The 20,800-nt window shown below is 40.2% G+C and overlaps 1 protein-coding gene across 1 annotated transcript; it reads right to left on the bottom strand.

The window, feature by feature from the left end:
* Window positions 1-16,740: 16,740 nt before the first annotated feature.
* Window positions 16,741-17,490, bottom strand: LOC116020196. The gene is made up of 2 exons (XM_031260675.1): window positions 17,101-17,490; window positions 16,741-16,992 (listed from the first exon to the last, which is right to left on the bottom strand). The coding sequence occupies exons 1-2, from the start codon at window positions 17,488-17,490 to the stop codon at window positions 16,741-16,743; spliced, it is 642 nt and encodes a 213-aa protein (XP_031116535.1).
* Between the last annotated feature and the right edge of the window lie 3,310 nt (window positions 17,491-20,800).

Raw genomic sequence — 20,800 nt, 5'->3', positions numbered from 1 at the left:
GGGGGGGGGGGGGGGGGGAGGGAGTAGCTAGCTATTTAATTTTACATGGTAATTTTACATCCGTGCGATTTAATGTGAATATACGTGAATAAAATAGGTATGTTCTTACCGCAAATGCCAATTATAATTATTAGATATTATTATCATACATAATATATAATATTATTACCATAATAATACATATGAATTTGCATGTATAATAATACATATTAATTTACAAGATATAATATTATAAGTGAATGACATAGGTATGTTGAATAGAAAAAATATACCATAAAAGAAGCAATTTTACATTTTTGAAATAATTTTACATGGTAATAGCTTGCTATTTCAATTCCAATAAATATGTGTGGGGAAATCTGCATCCTTCAATACTCCGACAACGGTTCTTTCACAAAACTGGAGCATATATCTCTGTGTAGTAGTTTTGTTTCTATACGAATTATAAACCACAAAAAATCTGTGAATTAGATAAACTCTCCCTTCTCTAAATTTCTCTACCCACTTTTCAACGAACAATTTAGGAATATGTATGTGTAGAAAAGTTCCCTGAACTTGTAGAGTCAAAATAAAATGTTGTAAAAAAATCATATATATGCATAAACTTAAAGTTTTGAAATACAAAATATTAATATTATAGTATAAAAAAATACCTCTATATCATGAACTACACATTCTATGGAGTTTATTTCTTCAGAACCTCTTGTCTCTGGAAGAAGAACGACACGGAACACTCTAATAATGATGCGATTCCATATGAGTCTAGGATGAAGTTCACGACCAACAATCTTAGAGTGAGTTGAAGCCAATGAAAATAAGAGAGTACAGAGGCAGGAATACGTACGTGGCTATTGAGATATCGGTGGCTATTGACAATGTTAAGCAGAATGCTCTATTTCAATAGCAAATGTTATGCTATTACATATATTACGAATATATCACCAATTAATAATAACAATATTACCATATTACCATAATAATATTATAGGTGAATGCAATTGGTATGTTTTTAGCAATTGACTGATTTTATGAATAAATATATATAGATAATTAATAAAATAATAAATGAATAAAATAAATGATTTTACTAAAATGTCATTAAGTTTGGGCGAGAAAATTTGGGAGGAGGATATTGTTTTTATATATAGTATATATTACTAAAATAGTAAACAAATACTAATTACTAACTGATACTAAATACTAACAAAATAACAAAATACTAATACACAAATTATTATAGATTTACAAACCAAAATGGAATGGCTATTTACAAGTTATTACATACCAAAATGGCAAAAGGGTTACAAAATACACAACAGATTTACATATTGCAAATTGCTACATTGCATCTACATACTAAAGTCAACAGATCATTGATCACAGATTCACAGATGAAGTTATCCACAAAAATTCCTAAACTGAAGTCTGAAGTCATCAAGCTAATAGCCTAGACTTACTCTTCTTCCTGTCAATTGTTACAAGTTAGTGAAAAAAATTAGTACACAAGCCAACTGCAAGCTGCAAAGGATTATATAGTTAATACTTAATAGTTGGCACTTGGCCCAGTAAGCATTTTTCCATATCCATTTTGGATTAAGGGCAAATTGCTACAATAATTATCAAGCAACATACCAACTTAATCCTTCTTTTCAGATTATAGGTGGAAGCTTCATCATTGTCACAGAAAAGGGATAAACATAATAAAATAAACCAAATAGAAACATTACCAGATTTACACTGCACAAGGAACTTAAGAGTTAAGGCAACAACATACAAAAACTTACCAAACCTTACAGAATTGCATACTTACAGAGTTACAGTGGTCTAGTGCAAACAAGCCAACAATTAATAAGTAATAGTTACCATGGCCTCAAAAAATACCAACTGAGATTATATTGCAATTGAGTGAATTGACAATTAATTAATTTGAGACACAAGTAATGTAAAGAATAACATCACAGAAATTGTAGGCAGTGTAAAACCAAGAGTCCTTCCACTTCCACACTATCAGCACTTAACTATGCAAAATAAGAAATATAAATTATTAAACTAGAAATGTAAAAGGAAAAAACTCAAGGAAATCAAGTGTTACACTGTTACTTTTTCAAACCTCTCCAATTCTTCCAGATTTTTCTCAATACATAGAGAAGTATTTGGCAGCCTAAGCCAACCCTAGGTACAAACCAAAGATTCCACAATTTTTGGAGTTAATGAACTCCTAAAAGGAACGAATACTCTTTCAGATGTACTGAAGATAGATTCAGAGGCCACAATTGAGATTGGTATAGCTAGGACATCCCTAGCAAGCTTAGACTTGATAAGAAACCTTTCAGAATTAATCTTCCACCACCTAAGTATATCAATGGAGTTTTTCTCTTCAACTATTGCCTCACTCAAGTTAGTCAAGTAGATATCCAACTCAGTTTTTTTTCTTACCCCCACTTTCCAATCTTTGTTTTCTAATTTGGGACTTGAGTAAATGTTGTGGTCTCCCAACAGAGGCAGATGCAGACATAGAAGAATCACTACTAACCTCGACAGATGCAGACTGAGGGACACTAATAGGGTTACAACTGACAACATAATCATCAAATAACTCATTCAAAGCAGCAAACACTTTATCAAAGTATGATTGACCTTTTTCCTCACCTTACATATGATTAATATGAGTAGGCATGTACTCTAATTTTTCCCTGGGGTCTAGAATGCTTGCAAAGAATATCATTTGATTCATTTTTTCTATATCACCCCAATACTTTTCAAATTTTGCCTTCATGTTTTTACCCATAAAACTCACTGCCCCATTAGCTTCCACCATGCCATTCAATAGGCAGTGTAAATCAGAAATCTCAATGAAAAATGCGTTAGATGTGACATATAAAGAACTAGAAATTTTGACTGTCATATCATAAAAACATTTCAATAACTTGACCAAACTGCCTACAGATTCCCAGTCCATAAAATCAGGAATAGAATCACCCAAGTCAAATTTGAAAGAACTATTAGATTCTTCACAAGATCCAAAAATGTTTTGGTAAGTCAATGCAGATTGTAACATCAAATAAGTAGAGTTCTATTTGGTTGGAACATCTAGACACAAAGAAGACCTTTGTTCAATTCCTAACAAATCAGGCAAATCCCTGAACTTCTTCAGCCTAGTAGGGGAATTTCTAAAATATCTGACAACCTCCATGACTTTCTTTACAGAACTATCACACTCTTTCAAGCCATCTTGCAAAATCAAGTTCAAGATATGGGCAATGCATCTCATGTGAATATACATAGCCATCACATTAGATGTTCCCCAAGACACTAATTTTTTCTTTAGAAACCCCATATCAGTATCATTAGAAAAGACATTGTCAATAGTCACACTAAAAACATTCCTAAGCCCCCACTCTAGCAAACATGTTTCTAGGGCTTTTGCAAGATATTCACCTTTGTGAGAGGTAATAGCGACAAATGCTACGATTTTTTATGAAGCTTCCACTCTAAATCAATGAAATGGGCAGTGACTACCATGTAGTTAATCCTTTGGATGAATGTCCAAGAGTCAATCGTAATACTAACCCTATGCTTGCTTCCCCTTAAAAAGGCCTTCAATTTCAGTCTGTCCTCTTCATAAACAATTAGGATGTCCCTACTTATAGGTCATCTAGATGGAACTATAAACCTAGGGCAGGCAACAACAATGAACCTCCTAAACCCTTTTCCCTCCACCAAAAGGCAGTTCTTCTATGATTATCATTTCAACCAAGACCCTTATAATAGATTGAGATTATAAACTCTTGATTAAAAATCCAGGTTCCTATCTCTCCCATAGTATATTGAGATGAATCAGAGGTAGTAACAGCTTGAAATGTTAGAAGGGATTGCCTAGTATCCCTAAAGTGAGGATTTTTCAATCAACTCAGCATGTGGTTTCATAGGGATGATGTACCATGTTTTTTGGACTCACACTGCTATATTTTTGCACAAAAAATACACCTCCCTTTTATAGTAACACCATTACTATCAGTTATTCTTTCAAAATGATCCCATACTCTAGATCTGGCATCAACCTGCTTCCTCTTCTTCTCATGGACTGCAGTAGGAGGTTGCACATTCTGTTGATTATTTGGCTCAACAGTTTGGGCTTCCACTACTGTAGGTCCCTCAGTTGAAGAATTGGGAGGTTGACTACCAGACATAGTGATATTATCCATCTAAAAAATGACTAACTATTAGTATACATGGTAGGATACATTATCAAGAATAATAGACAGTCAGGCATTAATACAGAAACATACAAAGCATGGAGGCATTCTAGAATCAGACACTTTTTGTGTTATCATTTTACAAGAATACATTTTTAGGGACTTCAAATAAGGGCATACATCCATAAGCATACAATACAAAGAAATCAAGATTCAGGGATTTTATTTCACTTTCCAGATTCAGAGAATGTTATATAATTATACAGCTCATGTTCATCAACCATCATGATATGAATTTAACACTTAGGAAATTTCACCAATATATAGAAATTTCAACATGGAAAATTTCACATTTAAGCCTTTAAGCCTTAAGGGACATAATAAATCAAATTTGTAAAACTAGGGTTTCAGATAAGTTAGTGCTTGCACCAGAAATCCAAAATATTGCCAATATCACAATATTGCCAAATAAATTCAAAATATATCACAAAACATATCACAAATTCGCAATATATGAGTCATATATTGCGAATTTGTGATATGTTTTAAGAAATCAAACTAGGGTTTCAGATAACTGGATAAGTTAGTGCTTCCACCAGAAATCCACAATATATCACAATATTGTCAAATAAATTCACAATATATCACAAAACATATCACAAATTCGTAATAGATTACAATAAATTTAAGAAATCAAACTAGGGTTTTAGATAAGTCAGTACTTCCACCAGAAATCCACAATATATCACAAAACAAATCACAAATTCACAATATATGAATAAATTAAACTAGGGTTTGCAATTTACTTCGTTTCTCCCAAATATCCCGGAGAACAAGGGCTTCTTTGAATATATATCACCACTCAAACGGTCCATGACACCACCACTCCACCAGTAGGGCTTCCACCACTCGAACAGAACCAACGACCACCAGAGTATAGAATGGGCGGAACTGTGGAAGAAGAGAACATACTATAGAGTAGAGAGAACTTATAGACTCACTATCTCACACTCTCAAAGAAATTAGAGAATCGGAGAAGAGACTAGAGAAAAGTCAGAGCTCAAAGATGAGAGAGAAGACTAGAGAGAATCAAAGAAGTGGAGAAAACCGAAAACCCTAGCAAGAGGTCATGACTACGCAAATGAGGAGATACTGAAGCCTTTGTCGTTATCAACACACACACACACACACACACACACACATATATATATATACACTATAAGTCGAAACGACGTCGTATAGTACTAACCAAACGTAACCCTATTTTATTTCAGATATTTGGGCGGGTTGGATGTGAAAACATCCCCCACCCAAATCCGTTAAACCGACGACGTATGGCGTCAGTTTAGTTTTTTTGTTTTGGGTTTGACTCTGTTCGGTTGGGCTTATTCGGATCACGGGTCGGTTAGTGTTTTCGGGTTGTTCGGTTATTGCTCAACTATAATTCTTTACTACTATTTTTGTCTAATCACCATGAAGAAGCTTCTTTACCAACATTAAAGATTATTGGAGGCAACTCCACACGAGTTGGTCGGGCAATTGTCTTGGTAACCACAAAGTTCTAAGTTCAACATGGTTAGACAACTCCCAAGTTTCGAGTTGGGTGGGGTAGGCTTCACCCAGGTTCACAGCTGTAGTCTTTCCCGCAAATTAAAAAAAAAATAGAAAAAAAAATTTCAAACTATGCGGCTAGTTATGCTACCTATTAACTCTAAATGCGATTTATTATTTCAGTTAATGCTCAGGATTTTGTGGAAAGAATGCTACCTATTAACTCTAAATGAAATTTGTTGTTTAAATGTCTCTATATTTGCTTGCTTAGTTATCCTTTTAATGCTTACAAACCCCTAACTCCCTTCCCAGTTCCACCCCCAAGACACTCTAAATGTTATATCCACACCATATTTACTTCTGAGACATATTTCTTATATGCCTGACTAGATTCTGGAAGGGAGGAGTCGTACAATTGTTGTGTACATGATACTTGTTGGTTTTATCAACTACGAAGTAGTCAAGCGGCGAGGCAACACCACCGGTTTTTATATCCACACCATATTTACTTCTGAGACATATTTCTTATATGCATGTCTAGATTCTGGAAGGGAGGAGTCGTACAATTGTTGTGTACACGATACTTGTTGGTTTTATCAACTACGAAGTAGTCAAGCGGTGATTGTTCGTAAAAGCAGAGTCTATAGGCCTCTTTAGCGTAACGAATTGCTTCCCCTTAGCTTTCTCAAGGTTTTTTTTTTCTTTTTGTTCTTTTAGAGATTTGAACCCTAAACCCTTCTATTTAAATCCCAATTTTTCTACGATCAAATCATTGCAGCTTTCATTAATAGTTTTTTTTTTCGTACTAGTTCATCCATACTTTCTCAAAGTGTGAGGCTTGATCCCATGACCTCTTATATGGGAAAGTCACTACATGCCATTTGAGCACAAGGTGTTTGGCTGCTTAACTTTAGAGTTATGATGGGATCTGGTGCATTAGTGCTGGTATGATCGCATCATATCAAGCAAGATTTGAACCTTTTACTCCTTTCTCAAGGTTTAACGACCCTATTTATACATGAAGTGGGGGGGGGGGGATCCCCATTTGGCAACCCTAATCTACCATAAATATAATACACGATTCAATTGCCTTATTACATTTGATCTAGTTTCCTAAACCCTTTCGATCTCTTTCCTTGTAGCTCCCATGGAATCCGTTGCTGATCTTCGCCATTTTAGGGAGATTCCAAATTGTGTCGACCGAGCTCCCATTTGTGCCGAGGGAGCCTTAGCACCAAATCATTAGTTTACCCAATTCTTCTGTTACTCTTACCCCAAGTGGTTTTCCAACTCCTTTTCCCCCCTGCATCTACTTGGGACTACCTCCCTAACCAATAGTTGCCGAGTCCGCTAAGGCGCTTAATCATTTGCCAGGTTGCTTGACCTTCCCATTGGCCGGCTTATTCCTCACTAAAGTCGACTTGGTCTCTCAGTCAACCTTCAATTTATTCAGCTCCGCTGCCTCCAAGTCACCTTCATCGGTCGCACACTTTACCTCCGAGTGGCGAATCGTGTCCTTCTCCCATCATCTAGTCCCTCACGACTCGGGAAAGTAACCAACTTGCCTCCTGCCTAGCTCTCAGTCTTCGCTGATTAATTACTTCCCCCACCCGAGCATGGATCCATCTTTGTTGCTTTTAGTGTTTTCTGATTGATTACTTCTCCAACCCAAACTTGATCCAGCTTTGTTGCTGTGACACCCCAACCTTTCACAAGCTGAGATTGCTAAAACTTTAACATAAAAGCTGCCTATCTCAACTATCAAACACAACATAGCAGAAGCGATTTATAACCTAAGGGGTATCATGCCACATCTAGGTAAGAAAAACACGGCCTAGATGCACGGGCTATCCAAAACTGAACTGCATAAAGTATAAATCCTTAAAACGATGTCATCATAACAAGAATCTAGTCAAGAGTATATAATCTCAACATAGGCACACGAGCCCAAAACATAAAGTCTAAACATCATAAGCTAGTCTAAGAGGCCTCATAACGATAAGCTCTAACGCGCTCTCGCTTAGACTTACTCCATACCTGGAAAACATGTAAGAAACCATTAGCAAAAGACTGCTAAGCAACCACCACTCACACTCGTGAGAAACATACATATATAGTAAGCTTGTAAATAGGTTTACGCACCCATATAGAATATACACACCAACGAACTGTTCTTTAGTTAAAACGGATACTCAACAACAACACGCTGAATAAGCAATAAACCAAGGACTTTCCAAACAATACCAATATCCAACCGAATTGCACAAAACAACAATTCTATAACGGAATATCAACCGAATCATAAACTCAACCGAATACTCACAAGAAACAACCAAACCGCAATATATATCAAGGAATAACCGATAACCAACGAGATATGATACAACTCAAGAATTAATAAGGAACCAAACAAACCTCAACCCAAGGATAAGCACCAAACCTTACCTTCCAACCAAAATACTAACTCGCATACCAACCATCAAACCCAAAGTTAGTTCACAGAGGCAAAAGCCCAAACCATAGAGGCAAATGGTGCCCAAAACACAAATGCAGATGGTGCCCAATCACAGAGGCAAATGGTGCCCAATCACAGAGGCAAATGAATGCCCAAGCACAGAGGCAAATGAATGCCTAAACACATAGGCAAATGGATGCCAATCACAAAGGCAAATGAATGCCCAATCACAGAGGCAAAGAATGCCCAATCACAGAGGCAAATGAATGCCCACAGTTAGTTCACCCTTAACAGCCCAAAAGATACTCAAAGATCCACCACTCCATATCCACCTCAGACTCAACCCAAGAACAATCCACTCACAGTGTTCATCTCAGATTATGAACACAACCAACTACCAGAGAATATAATCAATGATTCAACCAACCAATAGGCTCACATAATGGACAAAGAGATATGAATAAATACTCCAAAATCATGGTAAAATACTCAACAAAATATCCCAACAAAATCCAGAACCAAAGGTGGAACAACCAAACAACAGATCACAGAACAACTCACTGGAACCAGAGTTCCGTTAGAACTAGCGGAGCTCCCAGACGGAACACCACCCTCCGCCGCACTCCTCCGCAGGAAGGAGGCGGATCCCCTCAACGGAAGACTTACCCCCGCCACCCTTCACTGCGATCCACTTGCGGAAGACTACAGCGGGACACATTATACCGCTGGGGTACTCCGCAAGGGCAAACCCAATACTCAGCTCACAGACTCAGATCAGAATACGCAATGTTCATTCCAGAATACAAAAATAGGATCAGATTGTCCAGATTACATCTCGCAGAAGCCAAATAAACATGGAATCCATACCTACAAATGTTCATAAACATAAAGATGCAAAGGATCAAGAACACAAGTTCATAAATCCATCAAAATAACTCACAGACCAACAAAGAATAGGCTAAGCAGCAAAGAATTCCACAGGATTCCAATACACCAAATAATATTCATAGATCAAGAGTGTAAAATAGGTTTTAGTGGACATGATGGTTACCTCTTGTAGCACACTTCAAACCAAGCCAACTCTTTCTCCTTCACAAGCCACTCCCACCCACTAGATCATCTTTTTCCCAAAGAAATATCCCAAAAGAACACCATAAGAATCTTAAAAAAAGATTATGAAAAGAGATGATGCAAAGCATATTCCTAAAGATAAACACTTACCCAAGCCTTAGAAATCCTAAAGGAGAAATCTTGGTCTTGGATCTTGAAGAAGAAGGGATAATGTATATTGTAGGGTTCTTAGGAGTGATAATGGTAGGGAGAAAATGTTTGCAGGAAATGAAAAAGAGTAGGAAGGGTTATTACAAGCTCTTTTATATGGATAGATAAAAACATTACATACATAGTGTATGTATTATATTAGGGTAAGTAGATTAATTAATGGGCCCTTATAAGAATGGATCTCACATTATTTATTACACTACTAGTTAGTAGGAAATTAATCCTTCAAGAATAAATACATTCGGCCATTATAAAATGCTCTTACTTATAGGAATTGTAAGGATCCAATTTAAATAAATCCCTTACAAGAATTAAATCAAGAATTGGGCCTTTAGAATAAATAATTAATTCCGGAATAAGAAATATATATATATGTATACCAATTGGAAAGATTAAGCCCAATCAAATCAAATAAATTTCCCGGTGGAAATAATTACCGGTCTCAAGGCTTGAACGAAATTACGGGGTGTTACACTCTACCCCCCTTAAAAGGAGCTTCGTCCCCGAAGCTCAAAGCTCACGGGAACTTGAAACGAAATGGTTCAAGGAAATAAAGGATCGATCGAAGGTTAAAGAAAAGATTGCTCAACCGAACTTATCCTTAAGAACATACTATACTACTAACTCTTAAACTTCTAACTTACCCAATCCATGCACAACATGCAAAAACTAAGCTAACTACTTACCTAGGTCAAAAGGATTCCTAACGAAGATCTATCATGAGCACGAGAACTACCAACTAACCTGGGTGGCCTCCTCGTGACGAACTACCTGGAGCTTGAAAAAGATCGGGATGCAGATACTCAGGTGGAACCTCAATGCCTAGCTTGGCCTCGATGAATCCCAAGCGCTGAAAGCCGCGGTCCACTCTCAAATCCAACGATGTGAACCAAGCCTCCACCATCTGGTGCATCTCCTGCAGCTGTAGAAGTACGGGGTCAACTAGCTGCGCGGAAACCACGGGGTCATGCTGCTCCTTCCTTCGATTCTCCCTATCGATCTCGTCTTCAGACTCTTCTTCCTCAGACTCGTCGTCCTTCTCATCGTCACCCGCCTGCTTGGCCTACTGATGCGCGACAACCCTCTCAGCCTCTTGTGGGGAATGTGGAAGCGCTCTATGAGCTCTCTACTCTCATCTGCCGGCATCCTGCTCAACTCGTGGGCTGTGATGTACTCATTCCCGCCCACCTGGAACAAACCGCAGTACTGTAGACTCGGCGCATTGAAAACGCTATGAACTAGCTGCCTAGCTAGCTCCCTGGTCACATTCACCCTTTTCTTTTGAAAGATCCAACTCAGAATCATCCCATAAGGTCGGTTGCGACGTTTGGCCGCCTTGCAGAACTCCATGTGAGAAATCATCAAACTGAGCAAGTCAAACTTAACCCGATGCTTTAGAAAGTAAGCAAAGGTACACTCCAACCCAGCCACCTCCTTACTGTTGTTCCTGTTTGGAAACGAACTTTCTCCCACAAGCAAAGTCAAAATCCTCTGCTCTCCAGTCAAATCATGCTTAATGGGCCTGGCATCCAATGTGATACCCTCCTCTCGCCCCAACATATATTGCAGATAGTCCCGAAAGCCCACCTCCTTCGTCTCAATCCAATAATAGCGCTCATACTGATTCACACCCCCTAATGGTAAACCGAGTAGTCTAGCAAGCTTAGAAGGGTCAAAGGAAATCTTCACACCCTTCACTATCGTAGTGAGAACGGGCACCTGGTTAACTTTCTTAACCCTCATATTCTGATAAAACTCATAGACCAAATTGGGGTAGACTACGTTCTCAATCCGTAAAAATTGCTCCAACAGGCCTTGAAAATTCAACATATTCACAAGTTCAGGCGAGAAATGTAACGGGTCAAGAGCCTTACCGTCAATAATGGAGTATTGAATATTTCCTTGACTCCCACCTTCACCAGCTTGATTTCTCCTGGGCATTTTGGGGTTGTTATTCACTGGACTGCTTCGTTGACGGAGAAGACCCACGGAGAGCACTGGGATGTTATTCGCTGCTACGGGGAAAGAAGGCGGAACAAAATGAGCCGATGGGTAGGGTTTTAATCTGGGTGGAAAAGAAATGACGCATGTACCCTTCAGTCTTGCGGAACATTTCAACGGAAGATCTCGCTCCGCTAGTTTGTCATTTTTCTCCTGGCGGAACTACTTCGCGGAAGACCTCGGTCCGTCACTCCCCTCTGCACGCACACGCTGTGTACGCCCGCGGAGTGCCCTACTCCGCTCCCTCCATCCGCACCGCTACTCCCAACCGACTTCATAACAAAAATCGAGTTTTGCACTTTAGGACCAACGGGCTAATGCGGTTGGATGATCCAGTCACCTTGCCACTCGAGTTGTGGTGCGTAGATGACCCCTGTCTCTTCTACTTCTTCCTTCCTTTTCTTTGATCTTGCCTTCCCGAGCTCCTTGGTTGGGTAACACGAGACCGAATTCTCGGACTTATCACTTAAACGCTACTTAAACTTTCTAGGCTAAGCGCAAGGCCACTTAAGGGTTAAACTAACTATATGCACCCCATAAAATGTCTCCAAAAGCACCTACATGCCATGCAATTAGAGATTAAGCTCAAGGGTTACCTTCATTGAGCCCACTGGCCTCCGCCTGGGTTCGGCCCATCACAAAGATCTTCTTTTGCTGCGGCCCAGCCTGCAGCCCACGGCCTCCACTCGACTTGCCCCCACCACTGCCCTCGGTCTCCTTAGAAGATCGGGTCGCTGTCTAGGCTCCCTGGGTCACACCCGGTCTGGACTGGGACGATCCTCCCTTCCTGGGTGTGCACTCATAAGCTTTGTGTCCCCTCAGCCCGCAGTTGTAGCACTCCACCATATATCCCTCACAATCTCTCCCGGGATGGTCCCTTCCACATCTCCTACAGTGGAAGTGCCGCTCTCGGACTCCATCACTCCTAGGTCCTTGCCCCGAGCTAGGGCGGGATGTGCCTCCACTGTTGGCACCACTCCTCTGAAAGCTCCTTCCCGAACCGGAGCCTCCAGGCCTATGCCTCTTGCAGTCAGACGCACTACCCTCCCCAAGCCTCTTAGAACGGTCCTGCGCTCCCCGCCGTATGGTCAGCACGCGATAGTGATCTGCAGCACTATTATAGGCCTCGCTCAACGTCTGGAATTTGAACACGACCAGCGCCATACGAGTGTCCAAATTCAGCCCAGCTACAAATCTCTCGATCTTGCTATAACACCCCGGCCTGGCTATACCGTACATACATATATCATGTAATACACCTAGCATCTCTAATCTAGATATTTAGGCATATTAATTACCACATCTCCTCAAAACAACAATTTATTCCTATATATTATGCAAAATACAATTTCATATATACTATACATACAATCATGTACACAATATTTCCACCTAGATCTCATCATATTCCAACCAAACAATCAATTATCCAATTTCAAGTGATCTTAACCTACTTAAGGGATTCCTTACCTCGAGAAAGTTTACTCTTAACCTACTTAAGGGATTCCTTACCTCGAGAAAGTTTACTAACAACCTACTTAAGGGATTCCTTACCTCGAGAAAGTTTACTAACACCGTAGATAAGGGATTCCTTACCTCGAGAAAGTTTACTAACACCGTAGAAGCAAATCTTGGACTTTTTCCCCAATTTTTACTCAAAACCCTAGGAGAAAAATTAGCATCATAACAACAAATATTAAGAAACTAAGCTTAGATTCAAGGTCTAGGAAGGAAAATAAAGCTTTCTACCGAATAAAATTAAAGTTTTACCGAAAAGCTTGAGACTTGTGAAGAAATTTTGGCTATGGAAGGTGAAGCTTTAATGGAGGAAAAAGATGATCTCCCTCTCTCTTCTCCTTGTGTTTTTTCGTCCAAATGAAGGGGAAATGGGAAAAAAATGGCTTTATATTTGGATCTCACTTGGTTGACTAGTCCACACCAACATGTGGTAAATAATTGTGACAAGTGTCACTTTCTTATGGTTTGATCTTGAAAAATATCTTAGCTAGACTGATCGGGATTAAAACAGATGAATTCTCGGTAGAAACTAATTTAAATCAAATAATTTTCGAAACCAAAAATTTATCCCAGACTGAAACTCAAAATTGGGCTAGGTTCGGTACACCGCGAAATTTAGCGATGCCACGATCAAAATAAATTTTCGCTGCTATGGGCTAATTTAATTAAATAGGAAATTCAAGAATAATAGTATGGTGTCTAATAATCCATTTCCTAGGACTATCGGGTCCGAACACCAGTTCCTAAAATTCTTACGGTTCTTGACCGGTACGTACGATCGCAGCTTATTAACAACTATTTTAACCAGTAGAAATTATTCTGAATATCTATGAATCATAACTTGAGCATGCCAATGCCTTAGAATAAAATAAAATTTAAACCTTCCCTTTTTTTTTTTGAAGAAAATATTTCGGGGTATTACACTCTACCCCCCCTTAAAAGAGTTTCGCCCTCGAAACTAAAGTTAACCATACTTATTGAAATAGATGCTTCAATTTGGAAAGAGGTAAAGGTTCTCTTTTACCTTGCTCAAACAACATAGGGTATCGCGTTCTCATTTCATCTTCCAACTCCCATGTGGCTTCTTCCCCCAAATGGTTTGACCATAAAACTTTCACCAACTTTATGGACTTCCTGCGGGTATCCCGGGTCTTAGTATCCAATATTTTCACCGGTTTTTCTTCATATGATAAGTTCTCATCCAACGTCACCTCCTCTGGTTGGAGTACATGCGATGTATCATACACGTACTTCCTTAATTGTGACACATGAAATACATTGTGTACTCGATCCATCACCGCAGGTAGTGCTAATCGGCATGCTACCTTTCCGATCCTCTCAAGGATTTCATACGGTCCTATATATCTTGGACTCAATTTTCCTTTCTTACCGAACCGCATTACTCCCTTCGTAGGAGATATTTTTAGCAATACCTTATCACCTTCTTGAAATTCCAATAATTGCCTTCTTTGATCAGCATAAGACTTTTGTCGATCCTGAGCAGCTTTCATCCTTCCTTAAATCAACTTGACCTTTTCGGTCATTTCTTGAAGACATTCGGGTCCTAATGTCACAGAATTAACCGAATCTTCCCAACACAGAGGGCTTCTACACTTCTGTCCATATAAAGCTTCATATGGTGCCATTTGTATACTTGCATGATAACTATTATTGTAAGAAAACTCGATTAGGTCCAAATGTTCCTCCCACGATCCTTGAAAGTCCAACACACAAGCCCTTAACATATCTTCCAAGGTTTGTATGGTCCTCTCAGTCTGCCCATCAATCATAGGATGAAAAGCAGTACTAAGTTTCAACTTTGTTCCTATAGCTGCTTGCAAAGCTTGCCAAAATTGTGACAAGAATCGAGAATCTCTATCAGAAACGATATCCTTGGGTATTCCATGATACTTAACCACCTTGTTCACATAAGCCTTTGCCAATTGAGTCATAGTCCAAGTTTCCTTCATGGCAATGAACCTTGTTGTCTTGGTAAGCCTGTCTACTATTACCCATATCTTATCTTTCCCTGACCTTGTCAATGGCAATCCTCCCACAAAATCCATAGAAATAGAGTCCCACTTCCACTGAGGAATCTCTAACGGTTGTAGTAAACCCTTTGGTTTACTCCTCTCTGCTTTAACCTTCTGGCAGTTTAAGCACTTGGCCACAAATTCAGCTACGTCCTTTTTCATGCCTGACCACCAAAAGTTTTGTTTCAGATCTTTGTAAAGTTTGTCTCCTCCAGGGTGAACTGAATATGGGGTATAGTGACCTTCTTTCATTAGCTGATCCATTATCTTCTTACAACCTGTAGGTATAACCCATCTGCCTTGAAATCTAACACTCCCATCTGGGTGTAACTCAAATGAAACCACATTTTCCATCAACCATTTTCTCCTTGAGTTTATTCACCCCATCGTCTTCTCCTTGTGCTTGTTTGATTTCTTCAAATAGGTTTGGGGTGACCGACAAGTGATATAATTTCATCTCTTGTTCCACTTGACTACCCATTCTTATTTCCGAATTGAGCCTTTGAAAGTCCTTGCATAATTGCTCGGGCAATACTCAAAGAGCATGATTTGACTTCCGACTCAATGTATCTGCTACCTTGTTTGCTTTGCCTTCCTAGTATTGGATTTCCAAATCATAATCCTTGATCAACTCCAGCCATCTTCTTTGCCTCAAATTGAGATCTCTCTGAGTGAAGATGTACTTTAAACTCTTATGATCCGTAAAGATCTTACAAGTAACTCCATAGAGGTAGTGTCGCCAGATTTTGAGAGCAAACACCACAGCTGCTAGTTCTAGATCATGAGTTGGGTAGTTAGCTTCATGTGGTTTCAATTGACGAGATGCATAAGCTATTACCCTTCCATGTTGCATCAAGACACATCCCAGTCCTTTGTGAGACGCATCTGTGTATAGTTCATAGCCTTCCGTTCCAACAGGTAAGGTTAATACTAGGGCAGTTGTTAACTTCTTCTTGAGTTCCTGGAACGCATGCTCACACTCTTCACTCCAATGGTACCTGGTAGTCTTTTTGAGCAGATTTGTCAATGGTATTGCTATCTTCGAGAAATCCTGGACAAATCTTCGGTAATAGCCCGCCAATCCTAAGAAGCTTCGGACCTCCGTGACCGATTTGGGTGCTTCCCATTCCATTACAGCTTTTATCTTAGTTGGGTCCACTGCTATTCCTTCCTTGGTGATTATGTGACCAAGAAATGCTACTTCCTCCCTCCAAAATTCACATTTCGACAGTTTTGCAAAAAGCTTCTTTTCCCTCAACGTTTGTAACACCGTTCTGAGATGCTCTTCGTGATCCTCCGGTGTCTTCGAGTAGACCAAGATATCGTCTATGAAGGCGACGACGAACTTATCCAGATACGGAAGGAAAATCCGATTCATTAGGTCCATAAAAGTCCCTGGTGCGTTGGTCACTCCGAACGGCATAACCGTGAATTCGTAGTGCCCGTATCTCGTCCGAAACGCTGTTTTAGGAATATCCTCATTCGTGACTCACACTTGGTGATACCCCGACCGTAAATCAATCTTTGAAAATACTCCAGCTCCCTTCAATTGATCGAACAGATCGTCGATCCTGGGCAATGGGTACCTGTTCTTCACTATGACCCGATTGAGTTCTCTATAATCGATACACAGTCTCAGACTCCCATCCTTCTTCTTTACAAACAGTACCGGTGCGCCCCAAGGTGACACACTTGGTCTGATGAATCATTTTTCCAATAACTCTGCCAATTGAGCCTTCAGTTCTTCCATCTCTTTTGGTGCCATTCGATAAGGCGCTTTTGAGATTGGCGCGGTTCCTGGTACGAGATCAATAGTGAATTCCACTTCCCTCTCCGGGGGCATTTCCGTGAGATCCTCTAGAAACACGTCGGGAAATTCCCGCACTACTGGGATTTGATTGATCTCCGGTTCTTCTATCTCAGCGTCTTGCACCAAGCAGAGGTACACTTCACACCCCTGGTGAGCGTAATTCCTCAACTTCTGCATTGTCATCAACTTGGGCTCGGGTTGCCTCTTAATCCCTCGGTAGGATATTCTCTTCCCATTCGGTCCTCGCAGGACAACCTTTCGCTCATTACAAACAATTTGAGCCTTATACATATCCAACCAGTCCATCCCGAGTACCACATCGATGCCCTCTAACTCAAAACGAATAAGATTTCCGGGACAATTGAATCCCGCAATCTCTATCGAAATGTTGTCATATCCATCCTTACAGGCTATCACTATCCCCGAGGCAGTTCTCACATTTAAGTCTAACTTACTAGTAGGCCATAACTTCAATCTATCCGCAAATGTAGATGATATAAAGGAATTGGTAGCTACCGTATCAAATAATACTGAACCAAGCACCGAGTTTATAGGAAATGTACCGGTTACGACGTCGCCAGCCTGAGCCTGAGCGCTGTTGACGACATAGATCCGTCTTTGGTTCCCTGTGCTGCTTTCTCCCATTGGTGACTTCCCTTTGTCGCTCGAACTTGTAGCAGCGTTCGCTGGTCTTCCCCGGTTCACTTGTGGAGAATTAACTCCCCTGTTACCTGACTACGCAGGTTTCCGACCGTTGTTCCCATTGAATCCTCCTCCTTGCCTGGTATTCTGCGAGGAGTTCCGGAGGTTTTCCACCCTGGTTTGGCACTCATAGAATTTATGTCCTAAGAGGCCACACTTGTAGCACCTTATTCTCACCCCTTGACAATTTTCTCCAAGATGGCTCTTTCCACATCTGCTGCAAGAAGATTGTTTCCCTTGGTCTATTCCTCCCCTCTTCTCTCCTTGCTTCGGTTGAAATTTCCCTTGGTTAGACTTCCGATCATCCACCTTAAATCTCTTCTGTTTATCATCAGCTTTTCTCTTGTTCCTGCCGTAAACTTCCTGTTGATCCAGGTACACTTGGTACTGATCCGATGCCCGATTATATGCCTCCTTGAGAGTGGAGCACATGAATGGTGCGATTGCCCTTCTCACGTCCCAATCCAGTCCTCGCACAAATCTTCTTGCTTTGCTTGCCTCGTCCGGCACAATATCCTGAGCAAACCTCATTAACTCCACGTACTGGTCATAGTAGACCTGAACAGTTTCTCCTTTCTGCTTCAGTCGCAAGAATTCTTCGCACTTGATTCCCTTAATTCGTTCCGTGTAAAATTGTCCCCTCAATTCCTCCTTGAATTCCTCGAGGGTGTCCCTGATTTTGATTTTGAGCCTGCGAGCCATCATAAACTCAGCCATCTGTTCCATTGCCAAAGCCATACGATCCATTGCCATGGTGGCGTCGTCACGTCCCGCAGGTACATTTCGTCTTGGCGGCATTTTCACTAAACGATCGTTTCTAGTTAGCTTCCGGAGTATAAAAGTTACTAAGAAGTTAGTTAACTAAACAGTTAGTATAACAGCTTCTCAAGTTCACTCACAACAATCATACAAAATGATTACCACATATAAGAATGCACAAGTATCAGTCAGAGTATTTAGCAACCAGAATCAAGAGATTCTGTAAGGTAGAAGTGGAATACCCCCTTTTTACGCTGCCTGGCCTCCGTTCCAGCTCTACTCCGAAACATATACTCATTAGACTAGAATAACGACTTAGGTTGGTCTTAACGAACCTAAGCTGACTCGAAACTTAATCAACTTGAAACTGACTGACTTGAAACTAGGGTTCAAGGGTTTCACAGCTTAAACTCCAATCTAACCTCCAAAGATTCAACCGCTCTAATACCAACTTGTAACACCCCGGCCCGGCTATACCGTACATACATATATCATGTAATACACCTAGCATCTCTAATCTAGATATTTAGGCATATTAATTACCACATCTCCTCAACACAACAATTTATTCCTATATATTATGCAAAATACAATTTCATATATACTATACATACAATCATGTACACAATATTTCCACCTAGATCTCATCATATTCCAACCAAACAATCAATTATCCAATTTCAAGTGACCTTAACCTACTTAAGGGATTCCTTACCTCGAGAAAGTTTACTAACACCGTAGAAGCAAATCTTGGACTTTTTCCCCAATTTTTACTCAAAACCCTAGGAGAAAAATTAACATCATAACAACAAATATTAAGAAACTAAGCTTAGATTCAAGGTCTAGGAAGGAAAATAAAGCTTTCTACCGAATAAAATTAAAGTTTTACCGAAAAGCTTGAGACTTGTGAAGAAATTTTGACTATGGAAGGTGAAGCTTTAATGGAGGAAAAAGATGATCTCCCTCTCTCTTCTCCTTGTGTTTTTTCGTCCAAATGAAGGGGAAAGGGGAAAAAAATGGCTTTATATTTGGATCTCACTTGGTTGACTAGTCCACACCAACATGTGGTAAATAATTGTGACAAGTGTCACTTTCCTATGGTTTGATATTGAAAAATATCTTAGCTAGACTGATCGGGATTAAAACAGATGAATTCTCGGTAGAAACTAATTTAAATCAAATAATTTTCGAAACCAAAAATTTATCCCAGACTGAAACTCAAAATTGGGCTAGGTTCGGTACACCGCGAAATTTAGCGATGCCACGATCAAAATATATTTTCGCTGCTATGGGCTAATTTAATTAAATAGGAAATTCAAGAATAATAGTATGGTGTCTAATAATCCATTTCCTAGGACTATCGGGTCCGAACACCAGTTCCTAAAATTCTTACGGTTTTTGACCGGTATGTACGATCGCAGCTTATTAACAACTATTTTAACCAGCAGAAATTATTCTGAATATCTATGAATCATAACTTGAGCATGCCAATGCCTTAGAATAAAATAAAATTTAAACCTTCCCTTTTTTTTTTTTGAAGAAAATATTTCGGGGTATTACACTTCCTTTCTTCCGTAGGGGCCAACGCTGGGGCGAAGCGAGCTAACTCCAGAAAGCGCTTATGGTACTTCTGCACAGTCCGAGATCCTTGCTTGAGGTGTAGGAACTCCTCTTGCATAGCGGCCTTCACATGCGCGGGGTAGAAGCGGGCACGCATCTTGTCCTTGAAGGTCTCCCAACCGAAGTCCGGTTCCTGCCTCATCACCGGCCCTTCGTGGACCCACCAGAGATCAGCCTCCTACTGCAGGTAAAAGCTAGCCATCTCGGCCCGCCGGCCTGGTGGACACTCCACTACTTCTAGAATCTTGTCGAAGGCTCGTATCCACTCCTCGAGGATCACGGGATCCTCCTGCACTGCAAAGAAGGGTGGCTGCTGCCCCGCCACCCTCCTAACAAGATCCGGCTGCCCGCGCTGGTTATTCTGAACCATCGCGTTACCCAGAAGCTGTGAGATCTGTGTCAGCTGTTGAAGATTTTGCATCAGCTGCTCACCATATGACACGTCCGGGAAATCCTCATGTCTACGAGGTGGCACCATGATCACTAACGAGGGAGATAAGCTACGAAAAGACGGGTAGCGCTGCGGTCGACCTTCCCAAACGCGCAAGAAGAAAGTGAGAACAAGCTCACAACAAACAGACAACAAAGCAAGCACAACACAACAAGATATAAGCACTAAAGCGAGTCATCACCGCGCGTCCTAGAATTCACATATCCTAGGATTCTCAAACACCTTAGTTTCTACTGATCAGGTCCTAGAGTCTCAAAAGTTCAACCCTAGGATCTCTATTCAGACCTCAACACAGGCTCTGATACCAACTGTGACACCCCAACCTTTCACAAGCTGAGATAGCTAAAACTTTAACATAAAAGCTGCCTATCTCAACTATCAAACACAACGAACTGTTCTTTAGTTAAAATGGATACTCAACAA

This window comes from Ipomoea triloba, chromosome 5, assembly GCF_003576645.1.
Source record: "Ipomoea triloba cultivar NCNSP0323 chromosome 5, ASM357664v1".
NCBI lineage: Eukaryota > Viridiplantae > Streptophyta > Magnoliopsida > Solanales > Convolvulaceae > Ipomoea > Ipomoea triloba.
Note: the sequence above shows the minus strand (reverse complement) of the source record. Positions and strands in the feature narration are given on the sequence as shown.

Bases quoted from the DNA above. Each gene is read 5' to 3' on its own strand.
- LOC116020196 (XM_031260675.1), bottom strand. From the start codon at position 17,490: ATGGGAGAAAGCAGCACAGGGAACCAAAGACGGATCTATGTCGTCAAC. The intron at 16,993-17,100 runs GTTGTCCTGCGA...TACGCTCACCAG, and splicing joins TTGTTTGTAATGAGCGAAAG to GGGTGTGAAGTGTACCTCTG.